The 16829-nt window shown below is 45.6% G+C and overlaps 1 protein-coding gene across 2 annotated transcripts; it reads right to left on the bottom strand.

The window, feature by feature from the left end:
- Positions 1–266: 266 nt before the first annotated feature.
- On the bottom strand, positions 267–16829 carry DDX55 (DEAD-box helicase 55). 2 transcript variants are annotated; one of them, XM_061142067.1, is made up of 14 exons: positions 16691–16829; positions 13595–13645; positions 13416–13502; positions 11938–12029; positions 11795–11857; positions 9467–9616; positions 8715–8904; positions 5940–6022; positions 4553–4684; positions 3597–3689; positions 2789–2903; positions 2129–2297; positions 1170–1465; positions 267–763 (listed from the first exon to the last, which is right to left on the bottom strand). In XM_061142067.1, the coding sequence occupies exons 1-14, from the start codon at positions 16796–16798 to the stop codon at positions 587–589; spliced, it is 1806 nt and encodes a 601-aa protein (XP_060998050.1). In that variant the 5' UTR covers positions 16799–16829; the 3' UTR covers positions 267–586. The 2 variants fall into 2 exon arrangements, with proteins under 2 accessions (XP_060998050.1, XP_060998051.1); XM_061142068.1 differs by lacking the exon at positions 3597–3689.

The raw sequence follows: 16829 nt of genomic DNA, 5'->3' as shown, positions 1-16829 counted from the left end.
AGCCACCTTCATGTACTGAAGGCACAGTCGATTAGAACTACAGTTTATTCAACAGGAGGTAATCATTTTCTTTCCCAGAATAACTTGCTGCTGCTTTTTCATATACTCACCAATAAAATGGTACTATGGGCTGTGTGGGTGTCAGCTCAGTACATCAAAGAGAGAACTGAAGGTCCAGAGGTAAAGACACCCAGGGAAGGGAGCTCAGGTGCCGGAAAACACTGAGGAACTTTTAAAAGCTCTCAAATCAAATCTACTTCAATAGCTTTATATTAAATAAGTTTAATAAGTAGAAAATAGCCACCGAAGAATGAGCTCTTTAAGTAGCCCATCAAAATAAATATTGACATCTATTATTTACAGTTAAGTAAATTTACGTTTTCTTCTCTTAGACTTCAAGGCTGGTATGTTTTTAGTAAAAGGCTCACAAGCGTGAAACCCCTCACATCTGCCGTTTCTGCAACAGCAGTTTCCCAACGGGTGCCGAAGTTCTGGTGTTCAATAGAAGGAAGCTCGAGCTGTCTGCCAAGTGGGGGCCAGCTCCCCACATTCCCCACTCCCATGCGTTTCACCTGAGGGACAGGAATCAGAAATCATCTTCCAAATCTGAGATCTCCAAATCTGCTGTGTTTGTTGATCTCTTGCCACTTGTCAACAGCCCCTTCTCAAATTCTTCTTCAGTAATTTTGCCTTTTTTAAACTTTTTCAAGAGCCTTGTGTCATTCAGAAGTTCCTCCATGTCTTCATCTTCCATATCAGAACCCTGAGTGCAGAAGAGACCAACAAGCTACTGAATTTCTCAGCAACAGTGTTCTAAGTGAAACCAGCAAAATTTTGGGGGGTTTTTTGGCTGCTCTGGGAGGCTTGTGGAATTCTAGTTCCCCAACCAGAGACTGAACCTGGGCCCCTTGGTGATGAAAGTGCAGAGTCCTAACCACTGGACTGCTAGAGAAGTCCCAAACCAGCACTTTTTAATCAATCGGGAACTACATGCTCTTAGATCAGCTTTCACAAACAGCACATTCATTCCCCAACCCAAGCCACCAAGAGAGAACAAAAATCTTAGAGTCCTATGCAATTCCTATTAGAAGGCACTATACACTACACTTCTGTGAGATTTGTTCAGAATTCTAAGTTGAGTATTTAATTTTAAAAATTGCCAGCTTTACCTCTTCCCTTTTCCTTTTTTCATTCAGTTTTTTCTTCTTTTCCTTTTTGGCCTTCTGCTTTGACCAAGCTTTATTTTTTATGAATTTTCTTCTCCCGTCATTTTCTGTTTTCTCTTTTCTTTGCTGCTCCAATAATTGCTTCTGCCTCTGCTTTTCTCTGATTTTGTCTTTAAATGGAATGGTATCTGTGTTGACATCCACAGGCACAAAATCTGGAAACTGCTTTCCTCTCAGCTCTGGCATCTTGGGCATCCTCAGCAGGGCAAAACCTCGAGCAAGACTAGCAAAATCAAGATCTGATTAAACCAAAACATCAAGAGTTAGCACACCCAAAACAGGACTATAAGCATCAACCAATAGAATATTCATAGCAATGTAATTTCTTCTAAGTGATCTAATGGACTCATTTTAATTAGAATTAAAATAGTTACATTTTTACTAAAAGAATACTCAGCAGCCAGTACCTAGTCAAACCCAAGGAAGACTTTTTATTTTTGAGGGGCTATGTCACACAGCATGCAGGTTCTTAGTTCCCTGACCAGGGATCAAACCCCTACCCCCTGCAATGGAAGCTCAGAGTCCAGGCCAGGGAAGTCCCAGAAAGACTTTCTTTTAAATGCTTGGAGAACATCAACCCTGACACGGACCTATGACAAAGCAGTTTCATATTTGTGCTCAACACAGGTGCTCAGCTGCTAACTGGTATCCAACTCTATGACTCCATGGACTGTAGCCTGCCAGGCTCCTCTGTCCATGTGATTCTCCAGGCAAGAATACTGGAGTAGGTTGTCATTTCCTCCTCCAGGGGATCTTCCCAACCCAGGAATCCAACCCATGTCTCATGTTTCCAGCATTGGCGGGCAGGTTCTTTACCACTAGCGCCACCTGGGAAGCCCTTCATATTTGTAATACTTGTAAAAACCATCAAATGTTTCAGACGGTGAGCAAATCCAACTTACCCTTTAATCTGAAGATGAGGTTGCACTCGTGCTTGGCATAAGCCTGGATGTATGACACAAAAGCTTTCATGCCCTTCTCAAACACGGCTCTGTCGGCCAGGGCCATGGCCTTGAGCTTTGGAAGGAGGTCAGCTGTGTTCTTCTGGAGTTTCATCTCCTGCAGGGGGCACTGCACAGGGACCACATCGTCATTTCTGGCTGGGACCGCCTCCCCCCGCCAAGGCTACCCCATCAGAGCCAGGCCAGTAAAATCAAAGGCAAAACCACTCATTTTAATCTTATACAGTGGAGGCTTTGAAGCCCAAATCCAACCCAAGTATTTTACTTGGTCCAGAAAGTATTTTAAATTTTTTTAAAGCAAAGTTTAAAATCAGATTTTACATAACAATCCTGATTTCTGATTGGAAAATATGGTAACATAGGTCTGTGTTCCCAAGTAATGATGCTCAGCTGGGGCCAGCAGTGGACCCCCAGAGCCTCTCCACAGCCTTTTATAAAGCTATGGACAGGTTCCCACACTGATACCGCCAGCCCGGCCCCTAATCTACATTCTGGACTACTTTCTGGAACTAATCTACATTCTGGACCACTTTCTGGAAAAGAACTTTTCCAACTACCCTGGCTTTGGGAATTCCACAGAAAAAAAGGAAGACAGCTTACTTTTTGGTTAATTGCAAGGAAGCTGATGTACGACTCTTCCATGGGAAGGAGAAACACGAGCGCGCTGCCACCGTGGCCGATGCGGGCTGTGCGGCCACAGCGATGCACGAAGGCGCTGGGAAGACACGAGCGGGGACAGTCACCGCCTGAGAGTTCAGCAGAGCTCCGGCCTGTGGCCATGCAGCTGACACGCCTCAGACGACACCAGGGGCCACCCAACTCCACAGCTCAGTCCCAACCCTGCACTTACTAGTGTTCTAGAAGAGCTGGAGATTAAATACACTGCAGACCAGAGAGCAATCTCTTAGACATTTAACATCAACTATAAAACATAAATTTATGCCCATCTGATGATACAGGTAGGAAGACGTGGTCCCAGCAAAAAATTTGGGAAACAATGAAAAGTGTAATATAAAAGAGAAAATAGAAGTGATTTGTGAGTCCAACCCCTAACTCCACCCAGAATTAACGAGTACTGCTTAAGAGTTTGTATTTATAGGCATTTTCCTATGTTTGGAGGCATTTCCTAGAAATACATGCTTGCTCTCAGAATAACTGAAATCTCCATATGTGGTATATATGTTGTTTTCCTTTAAACACTCTATTCATGTGCATTTCTGCAAGAACTTTAAAAGGTATCTGAAAATACAACACAGTATCACTACTGACCTATCAGTGATGATGCACCAGGTTCCCCGACTTTTGCTATTTCATAATGTTTTGACAACCATCATTATGTTTACCTTCCTCACGATTCCTGTTTCATTAAGACTAGATTCCTAAACAGAGCAAGTAACGTTCTCTGTACCTGGCGTTACTGGGAGGATCATACTGCAAAACCCAGTTTACTTCAGGAATATCTATTCCTCGGGCCATCACATCAGTGCACACTAAAATCCCACTAGAAAATAAGAAAACACCATCTGAGTAAGGAGACCACCATTTCCTCACCATCAAGCAGCTGTTACTAATTTGAAGATGATGACAGTAAAAACAGGTTGCAGAATCTCATGGAAGCAAATATACAGCAATAACATTTTGATTTTTCTTCCTCCTAAGAATCTCTAGGACTTCACAAGTTCTCAGTGAAATTTGTAAAGAGGTGGGGAGATAATGAAAAGATGAATGAAAAATAATGAAAAGATTTTTTTAATTAGCATATTTCAGTTGGGGAAGGAAAAAACCCAAAAACACTATATTTGGTCTAATCCTTCGCAGCCATTTAAAAAAAACAAATGAAATTTTCCCTCTCATAGTGATATGTAATCATCAAGTCTATCACTTTGCCTAAAAGATTGTTTTTAATGTAGCCAGAATGTTCAATGATCAAGAAAAACAGAAAAGTATTATTTCTATGCACAAACAGAGTCAACTTATAGTCTCCAGAGACACAGCTTCCCTATTGTGTAGTCAACCCGGAACCTTCAATGGGTTTCTCCCATCCACTCTGTCTACCCATTCATTCAACAAACAGTTTACCAAACCCTGGGCCAGACCTGGGCCAGATAGTGGGCAGTTCAAGAATGAACATAACACACAGGTTCCTGTTCTTATGGAGCTTACAACTGAGCAGGGAAGTTGACAAAGAAGGAAGTCAGTGTAGCAAAGTGTAATGGGCTCACGGCAGAGTAGGGGGAGAAGACGTGACGACCGGGTTAGAGAAGGAAGAGGGTTCCAACAACAGACGAGAAGGTCTAGAGGCAGAGCAACCTGCAGAAGAGCAGAGTGGCTGGATAACTGCCGTCTCCAGAGAAGCCAACTCACCTCTGCAATTTGCGGAACTCCATGAAGATCTTATTGCGCTTGTATTTCATCTTTCCATGAATGCACATTATCTTCACACCCTTCACCAGGGCCTCCAGAGCCTTTCCGTAGTATTCCACACAGGCGCAGGTGCTGGGAAGAAGAGACACGGGGCTTTGATTCCTGGTCAGGGAACTAAGATTCCACATGCCATGGGGCAACTGAGCCCTTGCACTACAGTAAGAGAAGCCTGCCTGCCACAACTGAAGAAAGGCCATGTGCTGCAACAAAGACCCAACACAGCCAAAATAGAAAATATTTTTAAAGATCTGTGCCAAGTGACCACTGCCAGATTCCCCGCTGTTTTCCACGAGTCACATCATATATAAGGATGCAGTTTTACACACCAAGGGCCACAACCCACAGATCCTGAAAGTAATCTGGTGGGTCCTAAAATCAATTTAGTGAATCTGGACCAGCATTTTTAAAAAATCAGAGCGGAACAGAAAAGAGCATCAGAATGCCTCCCACCTAGTCAAGGGCAGTTCTGTGAAATCTTCATTTCAGTTGCATGTGTGTGTGTGCGTGTGTGTGTGTGTGTGTGTGTGAGAGAGAGACAGAGAATCAGGTTGTATTTCTAACTATGGGTCAATATAGTTACTGCATTTTACTGGTGAAATAATGGATGGAAAAGAAACATGAAATTCTTTGGGTATGCCAAAGAACACCACTGTAGGTATATATGGAGGAAAAAACAGCCCAAGAATGCACGCATCTGTTCCTCTTTTGCACTCTGACAAAAGGACATACCCCAGCGTGGCAGGCACTAGGCTGGCTGATTAAACACCATCCCAACCAATTCCTCCCTCATCTGCCTCTATTACAGAGGCTGGGACAGCTACCCACTCATTTATCCACCTCTCACAGTGAGGGGGTGTCAGGTGAACCATCTTTGACCATCCAATGAAAGCAGAAGTCAGCCAGGGTCAGGGGCAAGTGTTGTCTGGGAAAGCCTTTTGCTTTTCTGATTAAAAGAGTCAAATATAGCAAGTACTGCCCTTCCCTCTGCCTTTCCTCTTTTATCTGCTTCCAATGCAGATGTGACAGGGGATGTCACAGTGGTCTTCTCAAAACTAGAGTTGATCTACAGGAAGGAAAGACCAAGACAGTCAGAGAAACACTGGCCTTGACGTTGCTGAGACAGAAACCAATGTTAGGAACTGCCTACCTCTGGACTTCTTTTTACAGGAGAAAAATAAACCCCTCCTGCTTGAGCTGCAGAAGTTGGGTTTTCAGTCACTTGCAGATAAACAAACTTGTAACAGAGGACAAACCTAAAAGGAATTCCAAACCTGAAGGCTACACACACGTGCACATTCCAGGGATAGCTGAACCCCAGAAGGATTACCTGAAGAAGACCAGATGTTTCTCCTGCTTATGATTTTGAAGAAAATGTACCAACTGATTAAATTTCTCATCTGCCTTACAGACCTGCAAAATAAAAAGGAAAACCAAAAAAATAAAGACAAATTTGCTGACAATAAGAACAACCCCACAACTATTTTCAGTTTGGGCCTTAAATTTTAAGGACTCTAACTTCCTCCACAAAGAGGAAGACTTTCACCAGGATGTTACTCAGTCCACTGAGCTCAGAAATCATGTAACTGAGGACAGCGAGTCACTCAGCACAGTAAGTACCTCCCAAACCCCAACATGCCACCAGCACCATGCCAGCTGTAACACCATCCCCAGGGGAGGGCTTTACAGTACAGGTCCTCAGATACAGCATAAAGACGACAGGTCGCAGTTCTGGAATTGGACCCAAGGGTCAGTATTATTTAACAGCACCCATGAGATTCTGAGGCATGGCCATGTTCAGAAATCACTGCTCTGAGGTGAACACAGATTTCCAGAATGGACTGCACAGAATTACTTCACAGACCTCCATGGAGACAGACTGGAGCACCTTTCAGGCTCCCAAATTGAAGACATGTAAATCCACCTGAATGCATTCCCCCTATTTTTATTAATACTGAAACCAGATCCTCAATTTGGAATTTTTCTCACATACTCAGACATTTCTAAATGCAGTTGCTTAAATGAATGCAAAAGAACAGAATGCAACAGCAGCCACAGTGGGTTCCAAAGCTAATTTATTAGTACGTACTATGTACTAAGCATTGGCCTAAGACCTTCATGTGCTTTAATAAACCAACCCTCAGAGCAACCCTATGAAGCGGGTGCTCCCTGAGCCCCCATTTTACTGGTGATGAACTGGCAAGTCCACTTGGTCCGGTTAGGAAGGGACAAAGCGGATATGTGCACCTGTGCACCCCTGCCCTTAACCACCTCACTGTCCACGGCCGCCTCTCTCCCCTAGGGAGAGCCGGCCACCCGACTCTACCAGCCTGGCCGCAAGCAGAAACAGCAACACCAAGTGTAACATCCCCAGTCTGATTTCAAAAACATCCTCCTGACAGCTGCACCAGAGGCGGTTTTCTGATTTGCCAACTCTTCTGCCTTGACCCGCCTACCCCGGGACCCTCCAAGAACTGACACAAAGGATGGCAACCTCATCGCCCTTACAGTCCACAGCACTCGGGACACTAATTTGGAAATGGCCCACTTTCTCTACAAACACATCGCCGTGCTCAGGAGCTGGGGAGCCCCTCTCGGCCAAAAGAAAAACCCTGTTCCCTGGCTGACGATATAGAGGTGCCCTGGCAAGCAGGGACACTGGCCTGGCCACCCTGGCTGACCATCCTCTCTAGATACCTCCTGGCTTGAGCCAGTGACCAGAGAGTACAGAAGGAGGGGACTCACTACTAACAATCATTCCGAAAAGCCCTCCCGCTGCCTGGTGAGGAAGGGCAGCAGCAGCTAGGATTTACTGCTGCAAATTGAAAGAAAGTGAAAGTGAAGTTGCTGAGTCGCGTCTGACTCTTTGCGACCCCATGGACTGTAGCCTGCCAGGCTCCTCCGTCCATGGGATTTTCTAGGCAAGAGTACTGGAGTGGGTTGCCATTTCCTTCTCCAAGGAATCTTCCCAACCCAGAGATGGAACCTGGGTCTCCCGCATTGCAGGTGGATGCTTTACCATCTGAGCCACCAGGGAAGCTAAACTGAGCAACTCCCAGCTGCAAAATGAACACACCAGACATTTAGGTTACAGAGCAGAACACTGTCACCCGAAAAGGCTCCTTCAGAGAGTCTATCATTGGATTTTGTGTTTCAGCTGTGCCCTTCTCTAACTCAAGCTCATGGTGACGGGCTGGGAACCCAGTGTGTCCCATGCCTGTACCCAGCAGGCCCCGTGCACAGGTCAAAAAGTTTGATCACTTGGGGGTAGGAGGCCCAAGGACACCATCCCTGGAGAGTATGCTTAAAACACAGTTATGTCCACATTAACTTACTTATTCATTTACTTGCTGAATGACAAGTATCATCACACATACCATATATCCCAGCCCTGTCCCCAAATGCTGCACTTTCAAAGGTGCCTCAGGGTATCATTTTACAGACTTAAGTTACCTAGAAAACTGAAAGCTAATCCACAGAACACTCATCATTATTAATTTTTGCTTGCTTTTTGTTTTAACTGCTAAGAGTCAACATATATTAGTGGGAACCTGGTATACCATATTGATAAAACATACAGACAGTGAAAGTTAAGAAAAAAGTACTTGAAAATCATTTTTCAAGTAAGTAAAAAGTTACTTACTTGAAAATCTAATAAGCTGTTCAAACAATTCTTATAGCTGATCATTTCAAAAGAAAAATGGAACCAAGCTTATTCAAAGTAGTACGAGTCAAAAAAAAATTGGTAATTTTTTCAGTAAGCTGCTTTGACCAACAATACTGGTTCTACTTTTTCCAGCTTTACTGAGGTACAATTGGCAAATAAAAATGGTATATATTTAAGCACATTTATATAGTAAAAACATATACAGGTAGTAATGTATGTTTAAGGTGTACTATGTGATGACTTAACATACATACACACAGTGAAATGACTGTCATAATCAAGTTAATACACCTACCACCTTACTTCACCTTTTGAATTTTTTGTGAGAACACTTCAGAACCATTGTTGGCAAATTTCAGTCTCAAGTAAACAACACTGTTAACCCCAGTCATCATCGTCACTGACCGGCAGGAGTCAGTGAGAACACCCAGTGCTCACCATGTAGTAGTTCTCCAGGCGGGAAGGGGTTTTCTGGGTGCTGCTGGCCGCCACGCCCTTCTCCTTCACGGAGATGCGCACGGGGTTCCGCAGGCCTGCTCTCACCAGGTTCTCCACTTCCTGTGTCTGAGTGGCTGAGAAAAGGCCCGTTCTCCTCTGCTTTGGCAAAAACTCCAGGATGGTATTTATGCTAAAAAAAGAAGGGCTCATCTTAACCCCTTGCTTATCAACATAATGAACAAAGGGTGTTTTATGATACTAAACAGGTATTTTAGAAGATGGGAAACCGTAACAATATTTACAGTAGCTATTACTGGGAGGTGAGATTATGGGTGATCTTTATTTCTTCTTATTTTCCCAAAGTTTCTTCAATATAAACATATAAGTCAACTCTTATAATGGGGGGACAATTAAAAGAGTGAAATTAAGACAAAACTTTTTGAGACTAAAAACTATTGAGCTGCACACTATTTAATTGAGCAAACTGTGTAACATATGAACTGGATCCCAATAAAGCTATTTAATTCTTTAAAACACACAAAAACTTTTACAGAGCCATGAAGGAAAATGCATCAAAGATAGAACAACTGAAATTTAAACAGTGTGGGAGAATTTGATGGATCAAACAACCTAATGATATGAAATTCACATGCAGGTAACAGAGATATAGTCACCAAGTGATAAAGGAATTCCACCTTGGGGTCCTTTCCACCCTGTGTCACCCAACATGCATTAAGTCCAAACTTCAGTACCTTGTCTCAAAACCCATGTCCAGAAGCCTGTCTGCTTCATCCAATACCAGGACCTCCAGGGACCTCACGCTGCTGGCCAGATCGAGGCCCTCAGCCTTCCTTCGGAACATGTCCTCCAGGCGGCCTGGGGTTGCCACGATGATATTCCCACTAGGAAAAGAAAGTTAACATTTATTGCACTCAGTGAATCTCAGGGACCTTTGTGATTCCAAACACAATTGCTGTATCCCCCTGTGCATGAGGGCTCAGTCATGTCCGACTCTTTTACGACCCCATGAACTGAAGCCCACCAGGTCCTCTGTCCATGGGATTTCCCAGGCAAGAATACTGGAGTGGGTTGCCGTTCCCTTCTCCAGGGGATTTTCCCCACCCAGGGATCAAACCACAGTCTCCTGCACCTCCTGCATTGGCAGGTGGATTCTTTAACACTGAGTCACCTGGGAAGCCCTATGCCTCCAAAAACATCATCTAAAATCCCACAGACGAGAAGGGAGACCACCAGAGTGGGAGGAGAAGGCTGCGCCATGAGGGGACAGGTCTGAGTTCCAAACTGAGATTGAGGACAGGGCTCAGCAAACGCCCTTTGGCCAAATTTGGCCTTCGCTGTTTCTGTGACATTTTATTGGCACGTAACTCTGCATCCTCCTTCACCATGGGTTGCCTCTGGAGGCCTTCACACACTAACAGCAGAGGGGAGCTGTAATGACCCAGACTGTGTGATTGACGAAGCTAAAATAATTACTATCCAGGCCTTTACTGAAAGGACCATGGCTTTATTCGACTGCGTTAGGCCCCAGGTCACTCATCTATAAAATGTGAATGTCAACAGAACTAGAGACAATTTTATGTAAAGATCACAAACTGGCAGACTGAAGGCCAAATGTGGCCCCCACACAGCCTGGGTACCTGCAGGAAAGTTATTATTATTTTTTTTTTAATGTGAATTACATGCAAATGTTAAAAAAATCTGGATGACAAAAAATTAAAAACCTGGCAACACAGAGTCCTGTAGCAACATGTCAGCTGGAGATGAGTATTCGGGCATAAACTAGCCTGTTTCTCCCAGTCCCCACCCAGCCCCACTTCAGACGTTTATATTTTCCTCTGACCCCTGTATGACGTCGAGTCTGTGACCCCCACTGCAAAGCATCTCCCGTCGTAGCTGGACACAGCAAGCGCTCAAGAAAAGGAGTTTTCTTTATCAAGAATTCACTGACAAACTGGGCACAAAAACTATCGCTGCTCATTACCGACTATTATTCATAGTGGGACAATAAAATGCCACAGGCTGACTGCCATCGTGTATTCAAACATTTATTCTAAATGTTTACTAAACACCTGCTGTCTGCTCCGCTCCTTGTTAGGCCCTGAAGGTAAAATGCTGCGAGACCAACACCACCCTGACTTTCATGAGCCGCCTGGGGATGCAAAGGAGCAGGGCACGTACAATACCCAGCGAAAGCCAGCTCACCGTAACAGCAGGGCGGACTGGGAGACGGCGGCAGTACAGACTGCCGACACCAAGACCGGGGTCCGTCCTAACGGCCAGCAGGAGCCACTAGAGGGCTTTCAATGAGTGACACGACCTGACTGGCATGCTGGTGGAGAGTGGATAACCCCCTGGTTAAGAATCCACCGCGCAATCCAGGGAACACGGGTTCGATAACTGGTTGGGGAACTAAGATCCCACATGCCAGCGGGACAACTGAGCCCTCGAACCACAACTAGAGAGCCTGCGTGCTGCAACTAAGATCCCAAGCAGCCAAAAATAAATAATGAACAGATTAATTTTTTAAAAAGGTAAAGAAACACACAGGAGAGAGAGAAAGAGCAGTTACTAGAGTTCAAGGGAGAAACGAGCAGAAGAGGTGCTGATGGGAAAGTTGACCAGTTAAGAGATGTGCTTCAGAGAGAAAATGCCAAGGATCTGGTGACGTTAACTGAGAGGAGGGGTGGTGGGGACGATGAGGAGTCAAGGCTGACTCCCCGACCTCAGGAGAGGCATACAGGGGAAAGATGAATAGGAAAGTCCACGTGAGGTACAAGTGTAGGGATGAAAATTCCAAGCTCTTATTTCAGATGTTTCCGCAAAAGCTGTAAGATGCCAGTCAGATGCCAGGGAGACCAGTGGATTATCTGAGTCTCAAGGCGAGGTCAGGAACCACCTCGGCAGAGACAAGACCATTAACCAGTGAGCAAAATGGGAGGTTGGCAGCAAGAAAAAACTTTTTGTAGAGAGGGGGGTGACTGAAGGGGGCGTTTCTAGTTAGGTCTTGATCATGCATCAAGTTCAATGTCAAGAGCAAGCAAAGCAGCAAGGCAACTTACCCAAGCTCCTTAAATCTGGCAACATCTTCTCCAGGATTCCTGCCTCCAATCCAGAGAATCTGGCTGAAATGAGAGAAGGGTCTCTGAGGTCAGGAGGAATTGCAGCCCATGGCTGAAAGTTTGGGACTCTGCGCCCAACTTACCTAAACTGTGGGAAGGGCTTCGTGAAATGAGACAGGACCTCGTCTATCTGAACAGCCAGCTCTCGCGTGGGTGTGATGATTATGGCGCCCACCTAACCACGTGGCAGGAAGGGACATGATTAGCAGAGCCTGCAGCTTACAGAGCTGAAACTCCACAACCGGCACCCTCCACCTCATGGAGGAAAGTTTCCAGAGAAACTACTTCCTGGGCTTTTCCAGCAGTGCGTGGTCATAGTGCGTATCAACTAGAGTTGAACCTTGAAAGATGGGGGTGGCAGGAGGGCGGTTAGGGGCACCAACCCTCTGCACAGTAGAAAAAGTACTTGTGTTCAGTCATGTCCAACTCTTTTGTGACCCCATGGACAGGAGCCCACCAGGCTCCTCTGTCCATGGGATTTTCTAGGCAAGAATACAGGAGTGGGTTGCCATTTCCTCCTCCAGGGGATCTTCCTGACCCCAGGACTGAACCTGAACATCCTGCGTCTTCTACACTGGCAGGCAGATCCTTTATCACTGTGTCACCTGGGAAGCACAGTTAAAAATCCACCTGTAATTTAAAGTCGGCCCTCCATGTAACAGGGTATAACTGGTTTGATTCCTCTGTGTGGGTTTGATCCCATTCCACATGGAGGGACTAAACTATCAGTTGGCAGAGACCTATAGTTATTCACTGCTGATAAAACCCGCACTTAAGTGGACCCGCACCACTCAAACCCGTTGTTCAAGGGTCAGCTGTAGTCTGAATTACAGTCAGTTCTCTACAAAGTGCCCAAACGTTACGTTACCAATACTGAACCATGGCTCCTAGGGAAGTGGGGTTAGGTTCCTGCAAGCCTCTGGTCATGTTTTTGTCAACCTAACAGTACATAAGCTTGTTTTACACACATGTCTGTTTAAAGACACCTTACTTTATAAGTATACTTCAGTTAAATAAATAAAGGTATCTCGTTGAATATACACTGTTGATTCATTAACGATGAACTCAGAGCGAGAGCACCATCATGCATGCCTGAACGACGCTTATGTAACACATATTTTCTCCGTAAGGCTCACCACAGCCTCCTTGCGCTCAGGAATGCTCAGCAGTGCTTTGGCACTAGGTTTGGGGGTCATTTTAAACAGTGAAATCACCACACACACAAAAAGACATCACAGCAGTATGTAGACCAGGGAAAGGACCCCTGTTTACAGTCTGAGAGCAGGAACAAGAAGGCAGTGTCACCCTGTTCAGGCTCAGCTGGGAATGTGGCATCAGTGTCGCTGCCCCAGGCAAGGCCACCATGAGCACGAAAGCATGGTGACTGCTGCCTGGGGAGCTACAGCTACATGCTAAGGAGCAGCCAAATTCACAAACACAGAATCTGCAAGTCATGAGGACACACTGTACTTTTCTCCTTTTTTCAAGCTTTTGACTAGCTTTTTCCTCAACTGTGAACTCTCCGATGACTCGGGGAAAATAAAGTGCTTGGTCTCCTCACCTGACTCTTCTTTAACTTCTCTTCCCTCCTCAGGAGAATTTCCACAATGGGGATGACGAAAGCGAGGGTTTTGCCACTACCTGTGACCTGAAAGGGGAGGAAGCTGAGGTTTGCTTTTCCTCCAAGTTCTTTCTGGAGGGCAAACGGGAGAACGGGCTGCGCTGACATAACGTACTCACCGCTTCTGCAGCAACGTCTTTGTTTTTCATGAACAGAGGGATGGTTGCGGACTGAAACGAGAGATGGCAAATTACCAGTTATGGGATGCCGTGACACCACAGACGAGGCCCAAAGCCCAAGGAACACGGCGCTGGCCTTGGTCACACTGGATCCCACCGCAGAGTGGACTCTGATCAGTCTCCACCAGGGACCTCAGTATGGTCAGGTCACAGGTAACACGGCGTGGTGTCTACGCAGACAGGCATGCAGGGGAAGCGAGTTGAGTTGGGAGTCCTGAGTTCTAGCCCTGCCTCGCCTACTCTTCCTCTCTAGACCAGGAAGGGGTTGAAGACAGTGGTTTTTTAAGGTTCCTTCCGATCCTCGTAGCACAAAATAACGATTCAAACGGGCTCTTTCATTATAAACACCACTGAGAACCCACAGGTTTACCAGGGGCCTGGCCCTTTGATTGCAGCAACGAGCAGCTGAACCTGAAGCAGACTCAGATCCTGGCTTTAAAGTTTCCCCCTTCCCACCTCCCAAGGACTCCACGCCTTGTCCCCAGAGCCTGAGCTCACCCATCGCAGCACATGCAGGACTTTCCTAACTGCCTTGGCACAAGTAAGTCTCAGGGAACATGTGGCAGTCACTGTAAGGTAACTGGAGATGTTGTAAGTAGTCAGAACGGGGCAGGGGAAGCAGAACGTGGTTTGTTTCTAGCACTGAGTAAGTACAGCCCAGAGATGCTATTAAACAACCCACAACACCCAGGACCGTTTCATATAACAAAGAATCATCCAGTCCAAGATATCAAGAGCGCAGAGACTGAGAACTCTGCTATGGACCACTGCTGCCCAACAGAAATACATATGGTAAGAGATGAGACTTGTGGTTGCCAAGGAACAGTGGGGGAGGGGAGGGACTGGGAATTTGCGGTTGATAGGTGCAACCTATCACATTTAGAAATGGAGAAACAAGTTCCGACTGTATAGCACAGGGAACTATATCCAATCTCCTAGGATAAAACATAATGGAAGAGAATATTTAAAAAAGAATGTATCTATGTATAAAACTGAGTCACTCCGCTATATAGCAGAGATTGACACAACAATGTAAATCAGTTATACTTAAAAAAAAAAAAAAAAGAAATATAATGTGAGTCACATACTCATCTAGTAGCCACACTAAGAAAAGTAAAAACAGGGACTCCCCTGGTGGTCCAGTGGTTAAGAATTCGCCTTGCAATGCAGGGGCCTGGGTTCGATCCCTGGTCAGGGAACTAAGATTCCACGTGCTGTGGAGCAACTAAGCCTGCACACCACAGCTACTGAAGCCCACACACTCTGGAGTCTGTGTGCCACAACTAGACAGTCTGTGCCCACAACGAAGGGTCCTGCATAATGCAACTATGAGCTGATGCAGCCAAATGAATAAATAAATATATATATATTTTTTTTAAACAAAAAGAAATAGACAAAATGAATTTTTATTTATATTTTACTTAACCTAATATCATCCAAAATATTGTCGGCTCGATGTGTAAGCAATATTTTAAAAATGAATGAGATGTTTTTCATTTGTCTTTCATGCTAAGTCCTCAAAATCCATTATAGATTTTTATATTTAGAGTACATCTCAATTTGGACTCACCATGTTTCAAGTGTTCTTAATAGTCATATGCGAGTGGCTACCATAGGGGACAGCACTTAGACCGCGGACTCCAATGGCAAATATTGGGCCCTCTCTGCTCAACAGTCCCAAGGCATGACACACAGCACTGCTTGCGTCCTCCACACCTTTCCTGAGGAGCCTATGCACATCTCAACATTTCAAAACAGGACTCTAGATTTTTCCTTTGAAGACTGTGACCCTCCCAGCTTTCCTCACCTTAGTAAACGATACCACCAGTCACCCAGTCACTAAAGACAAAAACCTCAGGGTCCCTCTAGATTCCTCTTACCTGACCCCCACATCTGGTCCCTCAGCAACCCTAAAGCTATCTCAAAAGCAACTCTTCAATATCCACAACTTCCTCTCTACTCCAAGCCACCGTCACCTCTAACTTTACAACGGCCTCCTAGTGGATGGCCTCACTGCTTCTCTTACTCCCCTAAAGTCCATTCTCTATACAGCAGTCACAGCCCTTCTCTTCCTGCAGCCTCCCACTACATTCAGAATAAAATACAAGATCCCACAAGTAAGACCCTGCATGGTCAGCACCCGGTTTGCTCATCTCTTACACTACTCAAGATGCCCCAGCCACAAAGGCCTTCTTTCTGTCCCTCCAAGCTCATTCCATTTGGACTGGCATTTCTCTCGGCGGGAATATCCTGCCCCCAAGTCATCCCTTGGCCAGCTCTTTCTCATTCAGGTATCAGCTTGATAACACCTCCTCCAAGAGGCCTTCTCTATCTTACCTTCCGCCCTGTACTTTGTTGTCACTGTCTCCTCCACAATACTGATCACCAGTTGAAATTACCTTATTTCTTTACTCCCTTCTCTCTCTTCTGCATTAAAAAGCACGAGCCATGAGTGGGGACCAACACTGCAAAATCCCCAGAGCCTAAAAGAGTACCTGATACACAGTTTGTCCTCGAGAAATTACTTGAATAAATGAGTGAGCTGGACCAAGACACTTCACTTAGCCCACATAACAAGACAACAGGTTACATTTACTGAGTGTCCATAACATTGTCTTAGGTAATCCTCACAACAACTCTTAGGTAATACTATTTTCATCATTTCACACGGAAAGGAAATGAAGCACAGAAGGGTTAAGTCATTTGCTCAAGGTCTCACAAATATACAGAGGGCAGGGCCAGGATACGAACCAGGTACTTAAGAGCGGGATACGAACTTAAAAAGAGTAGGCTATGAGCCAGGCACTTAAATCCCAGCACCTAAGAGCGGATGGAGGAGCAGTGTTATGAAAACCCTGGTACAGGCGCGCGGCCGCCTGCCGCCTCTGCCTGGCGATCATTAACCAGCTAGGCATCACCCAAGTCGGGGAAGCTGAAAGACGACATGACAAAAAAAGTCCCAGCTCTGAGTCTCCCTTTCCCAGCCTGCCCCCTTCGCATCGAGGGCCCTCCTCCCCCAGGGCCCATGCCGAGTACCTGCACGGGCGTCATGTACGGAAAACGGAGCTCCCGCAAGACACTCAGCACCTGCGGATGCAGCGGCACCGGCAGCGACTCCCAGGAACCCTCCGTCACGTGCTCCATGGTGCGCTCAGCCACCGAGCTACTACCCGGA

The sequence above is a fragment of the Dama dama genome, chromosome 5 (assembly GCF_033118175.1).
Source record: "Dama dama isolate Ldn47 chromosome 5, ASM3311817v1, whole genome shotgun sequence".
In the NCBI taxonomy this organism is placed as follows: Eukaryota; Metazoa; Chordata; class Mammalia; order Artiodactyla; family Cervidae; genus Dama; species Dama dama.
The sequence above is the reverse complement of the archived record's forward strand: the minus strand, read 5'-3'. Positions and strand labels throughout refer to the sequence as shown.

What these genes read in the sequence shown, in the direction of transcription:
- DDX55 (XM_061142067.1), bottom strand. Translation starts at nt 16,798, where the DNA reads ATGGAGCACGTGACGGAGGGTTCCTGGGAGTCGCTGCCGGTGCCGCTG. An exon ending in GCCTGGAGAACTACTACATG is followed by an intron (nt 6,023 to 8,714) that starts GTGAGCACTGGG and finishes TTTATTTTGCAG; the next exon opens with GTCTGTAAGGCAGATGAGAA. An exon ending in AAAAAAGGAAAAGGGAAGAG is followed by an intron (nt 764 to 1,169) that starts GTAAAGCTGGCA and finishes TTCTGCACTCAG; the next exon opens with GGTTCTGATATGGAAGATGA.